This window comes from Peromyscus leucopus, chromosome 7 (assembly GCF_004664715.2).
Source record: "Peromyscus leucopus breed LL Stock chromosome 7, UCI_PerLeu_2.1, whole genome shotgun sequence".
NCBI classification, from domain to species: Eukaryota; Metazoa; Chordata; class Mammalia; order Rodentia; family Cricetidae; genus Peromyscus; species Peromyscus leucopus.
The window spans coordinates 40,146,960-40,163,740 of NC_051069.1; the positions used below are offsets into that span (position 1 = coordinate 40,146,960).

A 16,781-nucleotide genomic window follows, 5' to 3' on the forward strand; every position below is an offset into this window, starting at 1 on the left:
TTTTGTTATTTCAGACAGGAAAGCGAATCTCTAGGACTTGGATTCTCCACTTGACAGGGCTTAGTCATGCCAATGTCCCTAGTCCCAGTTAGAGAGACTGGCACGAAGGATAACATATGAGGAGATGGTGTGTGTCATAAACACTAATTTGTCCTACAGTGATGAGGTGATGGTTTGTTGAAACCCACCCAGTATCTTCCATCAAGGGGTGATGAGAGAGAATGATTCACTCCTCGACCAATGTGTCCATATTACTGTCTCCAAAAAGTAAAACTGCTGGGAAATGGAAGGGAGGTGAAGCAAGTTATTTTAAGAATGAGGCTGCAATTGTACAAGCGATAACCAGGGTCTATCTCAGTTATGAGTGTGTATTATTTGTTCATTCTGCATACAGCATTTCGATGAGCCAGGCACAGACTAGAGAGTTAGGCAGGAGAGAGAAATCGGGTACACAAGCAACATTTTAAATCTACACAAGGAATGCCTGTGCACCTGCTACCATTTGAGTTAGTGCTACAAGGACAGGCCAGGTTTAGGTCTAGGGAGCGAGAGAAGATAGGTGAGCCTGGAGAGGTGGAGGTCAGAGAAGACCATGGTGGCCATGTCTGCCAGTGAGAACTTCAGACTCCTGGAGTTTAGGATGTGTGCTGGACAAAAGGTAAGAAAGGGATTGTGAATGGTCCTGTGAAAATAGACCTTAAATCTTCATCGAAAGGAGTCACTGAAATGCTCAACAGAATAATGGGTCAGTGAGAAGAGAGAGCCGGGTGGGGAAGCCAGTCACACCCAGCCACACCCAGCCACAGACCACACAAAAAGCAGCAGACATTCAAAATGAGGAAGCCAGAAAGGAATGGAGAGGGCATGTGTGAGATACCATGAATGGGCCCTCACAAAACGCAGAATCATAGGAAACAGGTCATCTTTGCCCAAATGTCACTTCCTCAGGAGAGATGCCTATAAAGATCCTGTTGTTGTTTTTTTTTTTTTAACTTATCTGTTTGCATGGAGAGACACATGTGTGTGCATTGGGCAGGGGGAGCACATGTGTGGGCACATTCCCGTGCATGCACATGGAGACCAAAGGAAGGCATTGGTCCATCACTCTGTCTTGTCCCCTGACACAGCCTGGAGCTCCCTGTTTCTCAGCAATCCTCTTGTCTCTGCTAGCTCCACCCACTTCCTGGGACCCGAGTTACAGATGTGTGCAGCCACACCACACTTTTTTTACGTGGATGCTCAGGATCTGGACTCATGTCCCCATGCTTCTCCAGCAAACAATTTTACCCACTCTCCCAGTTGAGGTCCCACTTTTCAAATGAACTCTACAACCCTGTATCAGCAGGCATTGTTTCATGTTGTCTCTCCTGTTAAAACATATAAGTTCATTGCTCAATTTTCTGCCTGGAGACCAGTACCAGCATGGCAACATGGTAAGTATTCACAATAAAATGAACTCATGAGTCAATGAGAAACTGGGTAGACAGCAGTTATGTATGGTGATATTTTATTTGTACTGAAATGTGATTTTATTTGTATGTTAATAAAGTTGCCTGGGGAGTCAGAGCTAATAGCAAGCCATAGCAGAAGCTGGGCAGTGGTAGCACACACCTTTAATCCTAGCATTCCAGAGGCAGAAATCCATCTGGATCTCTGTGTGTTCAAGGATACAGCCAAGCATGGTGACTCACGCCTTTAATCCCAGAAAGTGAGCCTTTAATCCCAGGGAGTGATGACAGAAAGCAGAAACATATAAGGCGTGAAGACCAGAAACTAGAAGCATTTTGGCTGGTTAAGCTTTCAGGCTTTCGAGCAGCAGTTCAGCTGAGATTCATTCTGGATGAGAACTCAGAGGCATCCAGTCTGAGGAAACAGGATCAGCTGAGGAATTGGCAAGGCGAGGTAGCTGTGGCTTGTTCTGCTTCTCTGATCTTCCAGCATTCACCCCAATAACTGACCTCAGGTTTGATTTTATTAATAAGACCTTCTAAGATTCATGCAACAGTTATGTGCCCTCCTTCTGGGGGATATAAGACAAGAACATTTCCTGCCCATGAGGAACAGTCCACTCATCACCTTGGCTTTCTTCTCCACAGGTCCTCCCCTCGGAGGAGCACAGACTATGGGCAAGAATGCTGAGCAACGGCCCCAGCCAGGTACCTGCCTCCGATGTGTAGCCTCTCCCTTGTGTGGTATGCAACTGTGGATTCCACAGTCAAATGGAGGAGTGGGACAGTGGACCGTGGACCCTCCACATCTATGGGCTCTGTGTCTAGGAATCTAACCAACCGCAGACAGATTGATAACACTCAGGGAAGGATCTGCATCTGTACTGAATGGATACAGACTTGTGGTCTTTCATTATTCCTTCAACAATGCAATACAGCCCTTTGCATAGCATTTGTATCCTATAGGTAATCATGGGATGATTTAAAGAACATGGATGGATGTGCATAGATTATATCCAAATGCCCCGTTGTCTGTAAAGAACTTTACAGATTTTAACAGCCTCGTTGGGACTTAGGACCAATCCCCTATGTACACCAAGGGGCAACTCTGCTTCCCACATTGTCTCTTCTTTCTAAGAGAGTATCTGGAATGAAGTAGCAAGTACTGGACTCAGGAAACGATTAGTTAAATATCAGACAGAAAAGGGACTTCAAGCTGAAATGGCCCGATGCCTTATTTTGTAGAAGAAGGGAGCAGAGGCCCAGGTGGGCAAAAGGAATTCTTAAAAGACAAGTGCAGCTGGAGCTCCGGAGCCCTCTTCCCGTCCAAGCCTTTTACACGTCACTAAACCCTACTTTGGAGATGCCCTTGCCTAGGGATGGATCTTTTTAGCAGTTAAGGCAGAGGAATTCTGAAGCCATGAACCTAGAGACTCTTACTGCTGAGATGATGTAGAGAGTGCAATCTATAATACCCTCTCCAGCATGACCTCCTGTGACATGCCATCCCCACCCCTGTGCTTACAGCGAACAGGAAGTTGACAACCCTACCTTTGGCTCAATTCTTTTCTGAGCCAGCATCCTCTGTTCAGCTTCCCCTCTGGCCACTTTGTCTTCTTGGGAAAGGTCCACACGAAGGCCTTTCACAGATCTGAAGACAGCCGTGGTTCTCAGCACCACTGTCTTTCAGACATGATGGAGCTGAATTCAGAGCTGAACAAGCCATTAGCTTTGGGAGGGGAAAATATTCCACCCCAAATACAGAGAGTGAATAAAAGGTGAAATTCAAGTTAAAACCAAGTCAGGTGGAGCAAATTTTTAAAAAGTTCTGGGGGTGGGGGGCAGGAAATCTAATATCATCTGCCCAAACTATTTCAGTGTCGTTTAAATAAATATTAAAAGTTAATAAAAAAGAAGGGGAACTAAAAAACTTTAAGAACGTTTGAGTTAATTCAAAGTTTTAAGAAGAAGCTGCATTAACTTGTTAATAATTACAATTATAACTGGAAAAACAGTTATTTCAGAGATAAAATATGAATTCTGGTTAGGGCTGACATTTCCAAGCTTAAAATCCCAGTATTTTGGTGGAAGGGAAGTGTGGCCAGGATCCCAACCCACCCTTCTTAGCTGAGGAAACTGATACCCAGAGGTTGTCCAAACCATGATTCTGTTCATGACATAGCTGGGACTAGAACCCAGGCTGCCGGGTGGCTTTTATGGTCCATCAGAAAACTCAGATGTGTGTGATGTCTTCAGCATTAGGAAGAGTATTCCCGGCTCGTCATCACCTTGGGACTCCTTAAGCCCGTTTAATAAGCAATCCTTCAGTTTATTCACTCTGTGACAAAATGTTAGCCAGCTCCTTTGCAAATCTGTGGGAGATTTGGGGCCGGGGAGGGGTGGGGATAACAATGGCATAATCTAAAAGTTTAGAAACCAAATGTGAAGAGATGGTGCTGTTTCTATTTCGTGTTGACTGGGCCGGAACTGTGACCAAGGTCTTTGATCAAGCTTTCCTCTGACCCTGAGATAAAGTGGGAACCATTGAGGTTTCTTCACCATGATGCTGCTGTCAATTTGTTCAATGAGGAGTGAAGCAAACTTCTTCTCTTGTTGTTTCCTTAGATCCTTATCAGATCCTGGGCCCAACCAGCAGCCGCCTAGCCAACCCTGGTGAGTTAACCTTGGCTGGCAAGCCTTTCTTTCCAGAATGGTCTCTGTATCCGTAAGGTCACAGCAACCTTAGTCCTGAGTCCAAACCTGTCTGGGGAGCTGTCTGTGCTTCCTTAGTCAAACAAAGTTCAGTTATGCACAGCAGCAGTCCTGCACTGACTGCAGGTGCTTCTGGAGAACAAAGGTATTCACACTGCACCACTGCACAGATGTTTATGTTCGTGGTCAACGACCCAAGGAGATGTTGCACTGAGGGCAGATGCTCTCAGTTACTCTTCATACGGGGCTCATGAGTAAATGTCCCCAAGTGTTTTGGCTTGAGTATTATAGTTATCTGGTCTTTTCAAAAGAAATGTGTCCCTAACGAGTCGCATATCAAGTGAACTCGACATTGTGTTAAAGATTTGCTATTAAAAGTAACTCTCAAATGTGTTCTTCTAAACACATTGGGAGTTGGAGGCATCAACCTCCAGGCCTATATGCCTACTGCCCCTGCCACACTCCAGGAAACACAAGCTGTGGACAGGCCTCTTCCCTGTTCTTTAGAACCAGACCATTCTTGTCCAGAAGATAAAGACTGTACCCAGCATGCCCTCCTGTTATTTTTACCTCTGTCCACATTCTTCTGTGCAGAACTTAGCACTAAAAGCCACTCACTAGAACTCTGCTGAAGGACAGTCCACTTAGTGAACCCTTAAGTCCACGAGGTACCCTCTCCCTGCGACTCCCCACAGCCACATCTGTAGCTGGAGGGCTTCTCTCCAGGTTCCCCAAGCCCCGCAGTCCCACAATCCACTTATAAAATAATCACTCAGACGCTTATATCACTTATAAACTGTATGGCCGTGGCAGGCTTCTTGCTAACTGTTCTTTTATCTTAAATTAACCCATTTCTATAAATCTATACCTTGCCACGTGGCTGGTGGCTTACCAGAGTCTCTACATGCTGCTTCTCCTGGCGGTGGCTGCAGTGTCTCTCCCCCAGCCTTCCGCTTCCCAGAATTCTCCTCTCTCCTTGTCCCACCTACCTCCTGCCTGGTCATTGGCCATCAGTGTTTTATTTATATAGAGTGATATCCACAGCACTTCCCCTTTCTTCTTTTTTTAAAAAGGAAGGTTTTAACTTTAACATGGTAAAATTACATATAACAAAACAATTACCGAGCAAGAATTATAGTTACAATATTAAAGAAGATGTCTTATCTATCTTATATTTGTGAGTTTAAGGTTTTATAGCTAACTTATCTTTTATCATAACTGAGGAAATTACGACTATCTAGTCTTCAACCACATCAAAGACCTGAGAAGGAACATAATGGTACCTGAGAAATGGTAGATGGATGCAAGCAACTTTCGGGAATCTTGCAAGAGTAGACCAAGACAGCTGGCAGCCTGGACAGTCACCTAATGTTTCTCAGCATTGTTGGTGCATTCAAATTGGCTACAGGCCTAGAGTATCTGACAGACCATTTTTAGAAGCAGGAATTTTAAGAGACCATCTTACCCTGTCTTGGCAGAGTACAGTAGTCGCTTTTCTTGTGTCCCGCTTGTCCAGAAAGGACAGCATTGCATTTGTACTGTCAGCCATCAAGGCAAGGGCAATTCTTTGCCCAGTAGGCCATTTTGTGCCAAAAAGACAAACTTCCAAATGGAAATGTCTTAGAAGCCCAACATTCTCTCGGGATCAATTGGTGCAGCCAGGAGCAATTGTGTCTCACGTCAACAGAATTCTAAGTTATTTAAATGCCATATTCTCCAGGTCTATGAAGTGTTTGAAGATTACCTATCTATCTGAAATATATCTATGTATACCTAGAAGACTTAACTAACATGGCTACATATATGATTATCATAGATGACTAATTATTAATCTATTTTTTAATTATCCATTACAATTTTAAATGAGTTATATAAACACAATACCTCAAACAAGAATAGAAACATATATATATATATATATATATATATATATATATATATATATATATACAGTATAACAAAATCAACCTCAAGTCTGTATCAATGAACCAAAATCTATACCAATGTAAAACATTTTAAGCATAAACTAAAATCTATACCAATGTAAAACATTTTAAACAAGTTGTTCTTTAAAAGTAGGTTCATTAATCTACCCTTTTATCTTATCATCTCCATATCCTCCTATATATCATATCCCCTTTTCTTTTTCAGAAAGAGATCACATTTATAATCAACCTGTTTTAAATAAAAATATTGGTTTTTCTCTGTCCCACACCAGAGGGCTCTTCTGATTTGGGACACAAGAATCACTTAACCATTTTTTTTTTTTAAAGCAATATGTCTGGGTTTAGAGGGGGAGTGAGCCAATTCCACCTCTAAAGCCAGTTTGGTATATTTGGGAATTTGGGCGTAGCATCTCTTACTACTTCCTGCTGGAGGGGGGCGCTGTATCTTATGAGGACGCAAAGAAAATTTTAGACCTATGGGGTAGTCCGTGAGGCTGTATTGTGTGAACCAGTTGCCTTGAAACCGCTCTGGATGTTGGATCATCTGGGCCATGGTGTCATCGGAGTCCTTTCAGGGGGTCTTGGCTGGTGAAACCTGATGTATCTTAATCTGGAACAAGTCCACAGCCTCTGGCTTTCTGTGGAAACAAAAGCAGAACCTCTTTTCCAAAGTAACATATCCTTATATCCAAATTTTGAAGCCAAGGTACCTTTAAAATATAAATTTTGGCATAACTCAACAGCTTTTGTAATCAAATGTTTTTGTTTAGTTATGAATATCAAAGAGAACATAATCCAGATTCTCTGTGTGGTAGCCATCTTTATGTGCTTATGTTTTATATTACCTTGAGCCTTGAGCCTATTGCTTTAAACTGCACATTGTAAGCCTGAAACGGTGCTGTGGCTGCTGGCTCCGCCCACTTCAGCTTCCCAACATGGCAGTGGTACGTTTTCCGCCAGCTCTGGGAGTCATCAAGTCTCAGAAATAGTGGGTCTAAGCTTTTATCAAAGCAGCATGTAGCCCAGAAACCTTTTTTTAAAAAAATACTAGTAAAGACTAAATCTACTACACAGCATAATGTGCCTCTGCAGACCCTCATTCCCGCCATACTGCCGGTCAAACGCACTCGCCAGGAACCCGCCAGTGTTCAAACCTGCGTTTTGCGGCGTCTAGCTGCTCATATGAGACAAGAAGCAGGAACCTGGTTTTGGCTCTGTTTTAGAATTGGTTATTAAATATTCTCAGGTTTAAGGTGGAAACTCAAGCCGTTGGGCGCCATTTGTAGCTGAAGGGCTTCTCTCCAGGTTCCCCAAGCCCCGCAGTCCCACAATCCACTTATAAAATAATCACTCAGACGCTTATATCACTTATAAACTGTATGGCCGTGGCAGGCTTCTTGCTAACTGTTCTTTTATCTTAAATTAACCCATTTCTATAAATCTATACCTTGCCACGTGGCTGGTGGCTTACCAGAGTCTCTACATGCTGCTTCTCCTGGCGGTGGCTGCAGTGTCTCTCCCCCAGCCTTCCGCTTCCCAGAATTCTCCTCTCTCCTTGTCCCACCTACCTCCTGCCTGGTCATTGGCCATCAGTGTTTTATTTATATAGAGTGATATCCACAGCACACATCCAAGAGGTTCTGAGATGCTTGACACTCCTTAAGGCTGACAGGAAGTGGCTTGAGGGACTTCGGTACTAAGTAGATATTAGATAGTGACCCTGGGCTAGGTAGAAGGAAAGAGTCAAAAATCTTAACCAAAGGATGTGGGGACTTGGCTTCCCTGAGATCATAACAGCTTACTCAGACAGGCAAAGCCAACACTTCATTATCAACCTTTGCGCCCATTTGTCTTAAGATCTAACCTTGCTTAATAAGCTAATCCCAGTGGCAAGCAGTAGAGTTAACAGTATTTATTGTACCTTTCAAACTAGCTGGATAAGAGGATCTTTAATGATGATCCAGCATTTGAAGTGATGGGCATGCTAATTACCACACTTTGATCATCAGTCACCCTAGGCTCTGTAAAACGTACCGTTCTTATGTGTCTATTTCTGCTTTCTAAAGGACAGGGTTGTCCCCATGATTCTGACATAAGAGGAAATAAAAGGTTTCTTAGGAAGGATGAAAATTGCCATGTTTAAGCATCAGGACTGAGACCGTTCTCTTCTGTGTCCTCACTGCCTTGCAGGAAGTGGGCAGATCCAGCTGTGGCAGTTCCTCCTGGAGCTACTATCTGACAGTGCCAATGCCAGCTGTATCACCTGGGAGGGGACCAACGGAGAGTTCAAAATGACGGACCCCGATGAGGTGGCCCGGCGCTGGGGAGAGCGGAAGAGCAAGCCCAACATGAATTACGACAAGCTGAGCCGGGCGCTCCGATATTACTATGATAAAAACATTATGACCAAAGTGCATGGCAAAAGGTATGCCTACAAATTTGACTTCCATGGCATTGCCCAGGCCCTGCAGCCACATCCAACTGAGTCGTCCATGTACAAGTACCCTTCTGATATCTCCTACATGCCCTCCTACCACGCCCATCAACAGAAGGTGAACTTTGTCCCTCCCCACCCATCCTCCATGCCTGTCACCTCCTCCAGCTTCTTCGGAGCAGCGTCACAATACTGGACCTCCCCCACTGCCGGGATCTACCCCAACCCCAGTGTCCCCCGCCATCCTAACACCCATGTGCCTTCACACTTAGGCAGCTACTACTAGAACTTAACACCAGCAACCTTCTGGCTGCAGTTCAAGCCCTCACTTTTCCTGGATGCTCTGGACTCTAAAGGACATAAGTGGCCCTGAACAGACAAGAAAACTGGACATTCTTTCTTTTGGATGAAATTTTTGCATTTGTTCTTTTAAATGATTATTTTTATGTCAAAAACTTTTGCTTCCTCTACCTGAAAAAAAAAAAAAATGAATCATTCCATGGGCCAGTACACCAGTTTGGATTCTCAACCTCCTATCATCTAATGAGTTAAATATTTAGGTTACTGGAATGGTTATACCATGGTTCTGAGAAAGAAGTATAAATTTTCTTTATATTTTTTATGACCAAAGCATTTTCTTATGAACACACGGGTCTCATTGTAGGTTCCATAGGAATCATGGACTTGACCAGTAACGGTCTAGTTTGAGACTTAGTGAAAATCAAGTCAGGATGTTTATAATCTTATCTTAGGATGACTTAATTCAGCAGATGGCAACTGGAACACTGGCTTTGAGGCCAGTGAAGTTTTCGCCCAACTGGAATTTAAAAGAAAGATATGTGTGTATGTGTGTATTTAAGAAGCCATGGGTATCACAAAAATCCTTCTCAATGGGCAATATGCACTTGGCTAAACATTCTCTCCAGAAAGAGTCAGAATGTGAACTGAGAGCGTTTAACACAAACACAGACACTCCTGAAGGACAGAGGACTAAATAACTATTTTTTTTATGACAGTGGGTCCCAGAACTTTGAGAAGTCATAGGGATTTCTAAACTCAGACAGATTCGCAAGCGCTGTGCGTTTGTCAGACCACCAGACCACGGTCAACCAATCAGAAGGCAACTTACTGTATAAATTATGCAGAGTTATTTTCCTATATCTCACAGTATTAAAAATGAATAATTAAAAATTAAAAAGAGTAAATAAACGAGTTGACCTCGGTCACAAATGCAGTTTTACTATCAAATCAATCATTGTTATTTTTTTAAATATAATTTGTACATCTTTTGTCAATCTGTACATTTGGGCTATTTGTACGTTTTTATAGCTGGTTTTTTTTTTTTAAATAAGCATAATGTGACTATTAATGAACAGAAACAGGGCGTCTCAAGTCACCGTGTCCTTAGAAGAAAAGCCGTGGCACAGTTATTTAACAGGAGTGCCCGAGCTAAAGAAAAGATGGGTTTAGATCTGCAGTGCTTTAGAAATGTTTGTAAATAACAGAGACGCAATGACCCGAAAGGAACAAACTCTGCCTCGTGGACACGAGGGCTTCTCCTACTCCATATATGCAATATATTTTTAGATGAAAAAGTATATATAATTTTGCAAGTAATCGTGACTTTTTAAACTATATTAAGTGTTAAGCTGACAACTGTCCAATGAAGACTTTGTTGTAAAATAATTTGACTGAAATAAATTGTGCCTTCTTCTTCTCTCAGAACTGAAGACATTGTTTTCTTATTTACTGCCAGATCAAAGGTTTTCCCACAGGGAAATTATCTTTATTACTGGTGTGTGTGTGTGTGTGTGTGTGTGTGTGTGTGTGTGTGTGTGTGTGTGTGTGTATGCTATCACACAGGTGTAGAGGTCAGAGGACAACTTTCATGAGTTGAGTCTCTCCTTCCACCTTGTTTCTTTAAGGCAGAATGCTTCTTCATATTTGTACCACCCGTGGACTTCCTGTCAGCTGACCCACAAGCTTCCCCACAGCTATGTTAGGTGCACACCTCCATGTCAGGTTTTTTTCCATGCTTTCTAGGAATCAAACTCAGATCATTGGGCTTGCACATCGCACTTTTATCCACTGTGATACTTCATTGACCCCAAGGAAAAACTTCCTACTTGTTTCTTGTACCATCAATAAATTTCCAAACACACTGCAGTACAGTGGAAGGCACAGTATCAGCGAGGTTTGAAACTGTTACTGATGATGTTTTTAACATTTTCTAAAACATTTGTAAGCAAGAGACAAGGTCATGGGTAAACTGCATCCAAGGACCTACAGCCTCAGCCCTCTCCAGGACCTTGCCTGGTATACTTGGCTCTCTTCTACCCAAAGAAGGTGGCCTGATGCTGCAATGGAGAACAAGGGTCTGGCTTCATTCTAGCCCCACAGGATAGTTTTATGTAGACTTTCCAGCTCTATTTTTTGCCCGATAGAGAAGCTTGCTTCGGGTGGCTTCACTGTTAGAAAGCTTGTTCCTCTGTTTTATAATGAAGATGAATAAGACTAGAAAAAGCCTTTGTTATTGCAAGGACTCTCACAGAATTAGTAACTCTAGTACTCCTTAAAGGAGCTTGGCACCTATGGTCTTCACTGAGCTGAACAGAGTAACTTCTAGACCAGGTAGGTCTACCTGAAGAAAGCGAGATGAGTTCTGAACACTAATTTCCAACTTTTTATACTTGCATCATACATTATAAAATACATTAAGTATAGATTCTCAATATATAGATATATGTATATATATATATGCTGATTTGCATGCTGCATAGACAAACTGTTACACCATAGATATACATTTGTAGATTCCTCCAACCATAACTGAAAATATTCAGAAACTGTTTTAAATTGTAGGGTGGAGACACTGCCAGAGGTTAAGAGCAATTGCTGTTCCTGTAGAGGACCCAGGTTGGGTGCCCAGCACTCATTTTGGAGGACTCACAACTGCCTATAATTCCAGCTCCCAGGAATCTGATGCCCTTTTCTGACATCTTCAGACACCTGCACACACATAGAGCACACTTACACAGACACACACACACACATCCATACACATAAATAAAAATAAATAATTGTCTCTTTCCTCAACATAGATGGACACTTTTACTGTCATTTTTACCTAATAATGTAATATAACAACGAATTACATAGTGTTTACCCTTGCATTTGGTATTACATACTATCTAGATATGATTTAAAGGATATTAAGAGGATATGCACATAAATGCTGTGTTCTTTAAATAAGGGATTTGGGTGTCCATGGATTTTTAATGTCTTCAAATGGTCCTATAATCTGTCTCCCATGCTATCCAGGAAAAAATAAGAGTAATTATTTGTTATGAATAAAAAGACAAAATTTTAGAAGGTGATGTAAAAATTCATGAAAGCTGATGTTCTGTTTTCTTTTTTACTTTACATCACCCCTGCTATCAGCATTCAAAACAGAAACAGTGACCATTAGTGAAATAAGTACATATGTTTATATACATATATGAATTTCCTGGTGCCTTCTAACAGAAAAGAGTGAAGATTTGGCATTAATGGCCCAGGCATAGAAAAAGAAATGAGAAAAACTAGTTGTGTTTATAAATAATCAACTAGAAAGTTCTCACATCAGTTTGCAAATATACAAAGTACTATTAGGAAAAACAAGGAGGCATACATGCCTGCCCAACTTCTGTAAGAACGGGATGCTCACACTGTTCATTCACCCCTTTGGAAAAAAATTATTTTATGTGTATGTGTGTATATACTTATATGTATGTATATGTATCAAATGTGTGCTAATACCCAGAGATGTCAGAAGAGGGAATAGGTCCCCCTGAAACTCAAGTTAAAGGCAGTTATGAGCTGACTGCCGTGTGATCTGCCTGACATGTATGCACCTGTGTCTTCTGTGAGAGCAAGTGCTTTGAACTCCTAAGCCATTTCTCTAGCCCCTAGTTAGCCCTCTAAAGAGATTTGTTTCCCATACAAAGCTCCAACACTTTAGCTCAGTCTTGTGCCCTGAGTATCTCACACAGTAGTTCATTGCACATTCCAAAAGCTGGTCCAGAGCTCTTTTGTCCTTACAAGCATTCGCTGGAAGAGGACTGGCATTTAATTCCTGCAATGCCCAGATTTAAAGTTCTCAGCTAGCTCACAGACATTCAGCTAAGTTGTGACCCACAACAAACAGATACTTTTGTCATCCTGGCTGCTGATCCAGTGTGTCCACTGGTCTGCATCTGTGCCATGAGCAACTGTAACACTAACATCTGATCAGTGGTGCCAACAAAGCAGAGAGAGCACAGCAACCCTGTGAGGGGTTCTGATGGAAGCGGATCCTCCTCACTTCCCTCTCAGTTACCAACCTGTCCACAGCCCTTCAGAGCAGGTGGATGTCTTAGTCCACTTGAAAAGCTACAACAAATTGCAGGCTGGGTGACTTACAAACAGAAACACAGTATTCACAGTTCTAGAGGCCAGAAGTCCAATACCAAAGTGCATTAGATTTGGTGTCAGGGAGAACTCACTGTCCGTTCCTGATTCACAGGGGGGCACCTTCTCACTGTGCTCTCACACACATGGTTCCAGGCACCAAACAGATCTCTAGGGTCTTTTTTATATGGAGTATTACTTCTTTTCATGAGAGCTCCTCATTATGACTTAGTTACCTCCCAAAAGGCCCACTTCCAAATAGCCACACATTAGGGATTAAGGTTTCAACATACGAATTATAGGGCGAAGGTGGTCATAAATTTTCAATGTATAGCAGAAGTTTTAATGTTTTAGTCCCAAAATATTGTTGATACCAAAAGGAAATTGTATTTCTGATATCTGTTGCTGTGAAACATTTTCAGTGTTCGAAAACCACCAGAAATGTAAGAACATTTAAAGTGATCACTGCTGTATCTAAACTATATCTGCATGTAGTTAGGGAGTGTGTGTAACATGTTTGATTAGTTCATGGGTAATACATGAAGTGTCATTCCACAGACAGAATATTTGTAGTTCAAGTGAGAGAGAAGGATCCAGAATGCCAAGGAAGAAAGAAATATCCATTTATCCCAAGCAAAGTCACTGCCAGAGCAAGGTATCATTTGTGATGATTTTTTTTCCAGACAGAGTTTCTCTGTGTAGCTTTAGAGCCTGTCCTGGAACTTGCTCTGTAGCCCAGGTTGGCCTCGAACTCACAGAGATCCGCCTTCCTCTGCTTCCCGAGTGCTGGGATTAAATGCATGCACCAACACCGCCCGGCTTTTGTGATGATTTTTCAAACCACTGCAATCAAAAATAGGCTTTCAAAGCTACATCTGAACTCAACATGTACAGACATTTTCTTGTTGTTATTCCCTAAGCAACACACTATAACGATTGCTTGAACCATCTTTATATTGCGTTAAGCAGTAAAAGTAATCTAGAGGCAACTTAAATATATAGGAAGATATGCCTAAATTATATGCAATCACCACATATATAAGGGACTTGAGAATCCAGGGATTTGGGTATCTCTGGGTCGTTCTGAAACCATTACTCCTCAAATTCCAAGGTACAGCTGGCTTGTTCATCTGTTTTAATTGTTTTAGATTTATTTTTCTTTTTTGTTTTGTTTTATTTTGTTTTTCTAGACAAAGTTTCTCTGTGTAGTTTTGGTGCCTGTTTGGAGCTCGGTCTGTAGATCAGGCTGGCCTCGAACTCACAGAGATCTGCCTGGCTCTGCCTCTCGATTGCTGGGATTAAAGGTGTGCGCCACCACCACCCGGCCTAGATTTATTTATTTTATTTTATGTATGTGGGTGTTTTACATGCATATGTGTATGTGTACCACGTGACTCCCTGATGCCCATGGAGGTCGGAAGAGGGAAATTAGATCCCTGTTATTGGAGTTACAGCTGGTTATGAGTCATCATGTAGGTGCTGGGAACTGAACCCTGGTCCTCTGCAGGAGCAGGAAGTGCCCTTAACAGTTGAGCTGCCATCTCTCCAGCCTGTTTTCTATGAGAAGTTCTGGACTCTGAGGTCTTGCTGTCGCATACTACTTTCTTTCATGTTTGTTTATTAATAACCATGATGCGAACATGTTGCTTTGAAAACTGCTGGAAGAAGCACCCTTTGGAAGAATGTGCTTAGGGAGCCAGCCTGTGGGCACGGTCTCTCCTGTCCAGCCAGCATCCGTACCTTGTGTGGTCTGCCTCTTTACAGAGGTTCCTCTACCTTAGCAGCAGCGGGGGCGGGGCTTGTGTCTCTAACGCAGAGCAGCAAAGTGGAGTATCTGTGGAGACTAGGGGAGGGGAGGTGCGGGCCGGGGAGGGGAGGTGTGGAGGTGTGGACTGGGGAGGGGAGGTGCGGACAGGGGAGAGGAGGTGTGGACTCTGGGGAGAGGCTGGAGTAGGGTTCTGGTGAACACACAGAGGCTTTGCTTTTATTCAAGAAGGAATTTGTGATTTGTGCAAACACACACGGAGCATTTCATCACTGGAAAGCTCCTGAAACTGATACTGCATGCCTTCAGTCACAGTCCCTTTAAGGATTATGAAAGGTCAGCTGATTTGAAGACTACAAATCCCAGGCTCCCTCAGAGGATGGCCACTTCTGAGAGGAAGTGGTTCAGCCAGGCAAACCTCTAGGGCTTCAGCCAAATGAGAACGAGTATGAAGGGAAGCTTTTGAAAGGAATGTGGGCTCATGCCTGGGGTCTGTCTCCCTCTCTCACTCTTACTTGGCCTCCTGTCTAATTGTTTCAGTCTGTCTGAGCTGGTAAATTCCTAAGCACATAGTCAATGTACACTTAGCTTAAAAGCTCTAGGGGAAAACAAAGTTTCCAGTGAGAGCACTCACTTACCTACAATGGCTAGATTAACCTTCGGGATTTCAGCTGAGCTAATGCATGTGTTTTCTTAGTAGTAGGAGAGAGGTAATTTGGGGAGTTAAATGAGTGTGGCCCTTTTCCCTAGTAGGCAAATTATCGATATCTACTGATTAGGGAGCTGAGGAACATCTCCTGCCGTGACCCTGTGAGGCATCAGAAAACAACCTGGAAGTCCAGTACAAAGCGCTGAGAAGGAAGCGTGAGTGAGTGAGTGAGTGTGTGTGTGTGTGTGTGTGTGTGTGTGTGTGTGTGTTGTGTATGTGGTCAATGTCACCTGTTAGGCTTTTCAAGGGCAGTTATTAAGTAGCTGGAGGCCACTCCGTCTGGAAACTCAGTACAGTACAGATTTTTATTTTGCGGTCAGAAAAGACCTTTTCCAAATGACTGAAAAGTGGGAGTAGATTGGATTTTCCAGAAGGCATTTACATTTTCGCCATCCTCAGCCTCACGGTGCCCTACGTGGGTGCTCGTCCTTCCTTGGTTCTGTGTGTTCACCTCAAGTCAGCAGAGCATGCAAGAAGCTACAGACGCTGCAAAGAAAGGAGCTTGATCTAAAGGGATGCTAAAGCACACACTCTGTCAGAAATATCAGATGGGACTGTAAAATTGGCTAAAGTGGAAGTTGGTAGCTGGGATTTTATGCCTCGGTAAGTTGGGGCCCGACATTTTCACAGACCTAAAGCCCTCAGAGGCTTGATGGAAGGTGGAACATACATCTGTGTTGTCTGCCACCATGGTGGCAGTGGCTCACAGCAACTGGTCACTAAGCATATGGGGAGTGAAGCAAGAACAGGTCCACAGTCAGAAAGACCGAGTCATGGATCCCTTCCGTGCCGGCCTGTGTTATGATCCTGTCTATGAGATTGACTTCCTCCTCTGTAAAATGAGGACCGCTGCAGTACCATCCAAAGACATCAAAGAAGTAAGAACATGTAATAAAAACGTTCTCTGTTCAAAAGAACTACAGAAATGCTAAAATATCACACTGTGTCAAAACTTTAAACGTGGCTGGTTCTGGTCCCTCTAATATAATGAGCTAAATCAGGAGCTGAGATGTTGGTTCAGTGGGTAAAGTACTTTCTGGGCACATGGGAGGACGTGCGTTCTAATCCCTAGAACCCACCTACGCCAAGCTTGATAAATGTATCCATAACTTTAGCAATGGTAGAGCTGAGAGAGGCAGATCTCTGGAGCTCTCTGGCTAGTCAGTGAGCTTGTAGCTCAATGAAGAGACCCGGTCTCAAAAACTTATACAATAAGGGAGAAAGACATGACATCAACCTCCCCCTCTCTGAGTTAAACAGAACTATGCTATATTATTGCACATTGTAACTATCTTTAGATTTAAAAAATTAGGGGCAGGAGAGATGGTTTGGTAGGTAA

At 42.9% G+C, this 16,781-nt stretch overlaps 1 protein-coding gene across 3 annotated transcripts in view; it reads left to right on the plus strand.

Moving 5' to 3' along the window:
* Positions 1 to 10,265, plus strand: part of Fli1 (Fli-1 proto-oncogene, ETS transcription factor) — a 122,276-nt gene extending 112,011 nt beyond the window's left edge. For all 3 annotated transcript variants that reach the window (XM_037207651.1, XM_028879073.2, XM_037207650.1), the window contains 3 exons: positions 2,097 to 2,156; positions 4,074 to 4,121; positions 8,297 to 10,265. In XM_037207651.1, the coding sequence (XP_037063546.1) occupies positions 2,097 to 2,156; positions 4,074 to 4,121; positions 8,297 to 8,826 (638 nt within the window). In that variant the 3' untranslated portion in view covers positions 8,827 to 10,265. The remainder of the gene's footprint in view (positions 1 to 2,096; positions 2,157 to 4,073; positions 4,122 to 8,296) is intronic.
* The last annotated feature ends 6,516 nt before the right edge of the window (positions 10,266 to 16,781 follow it).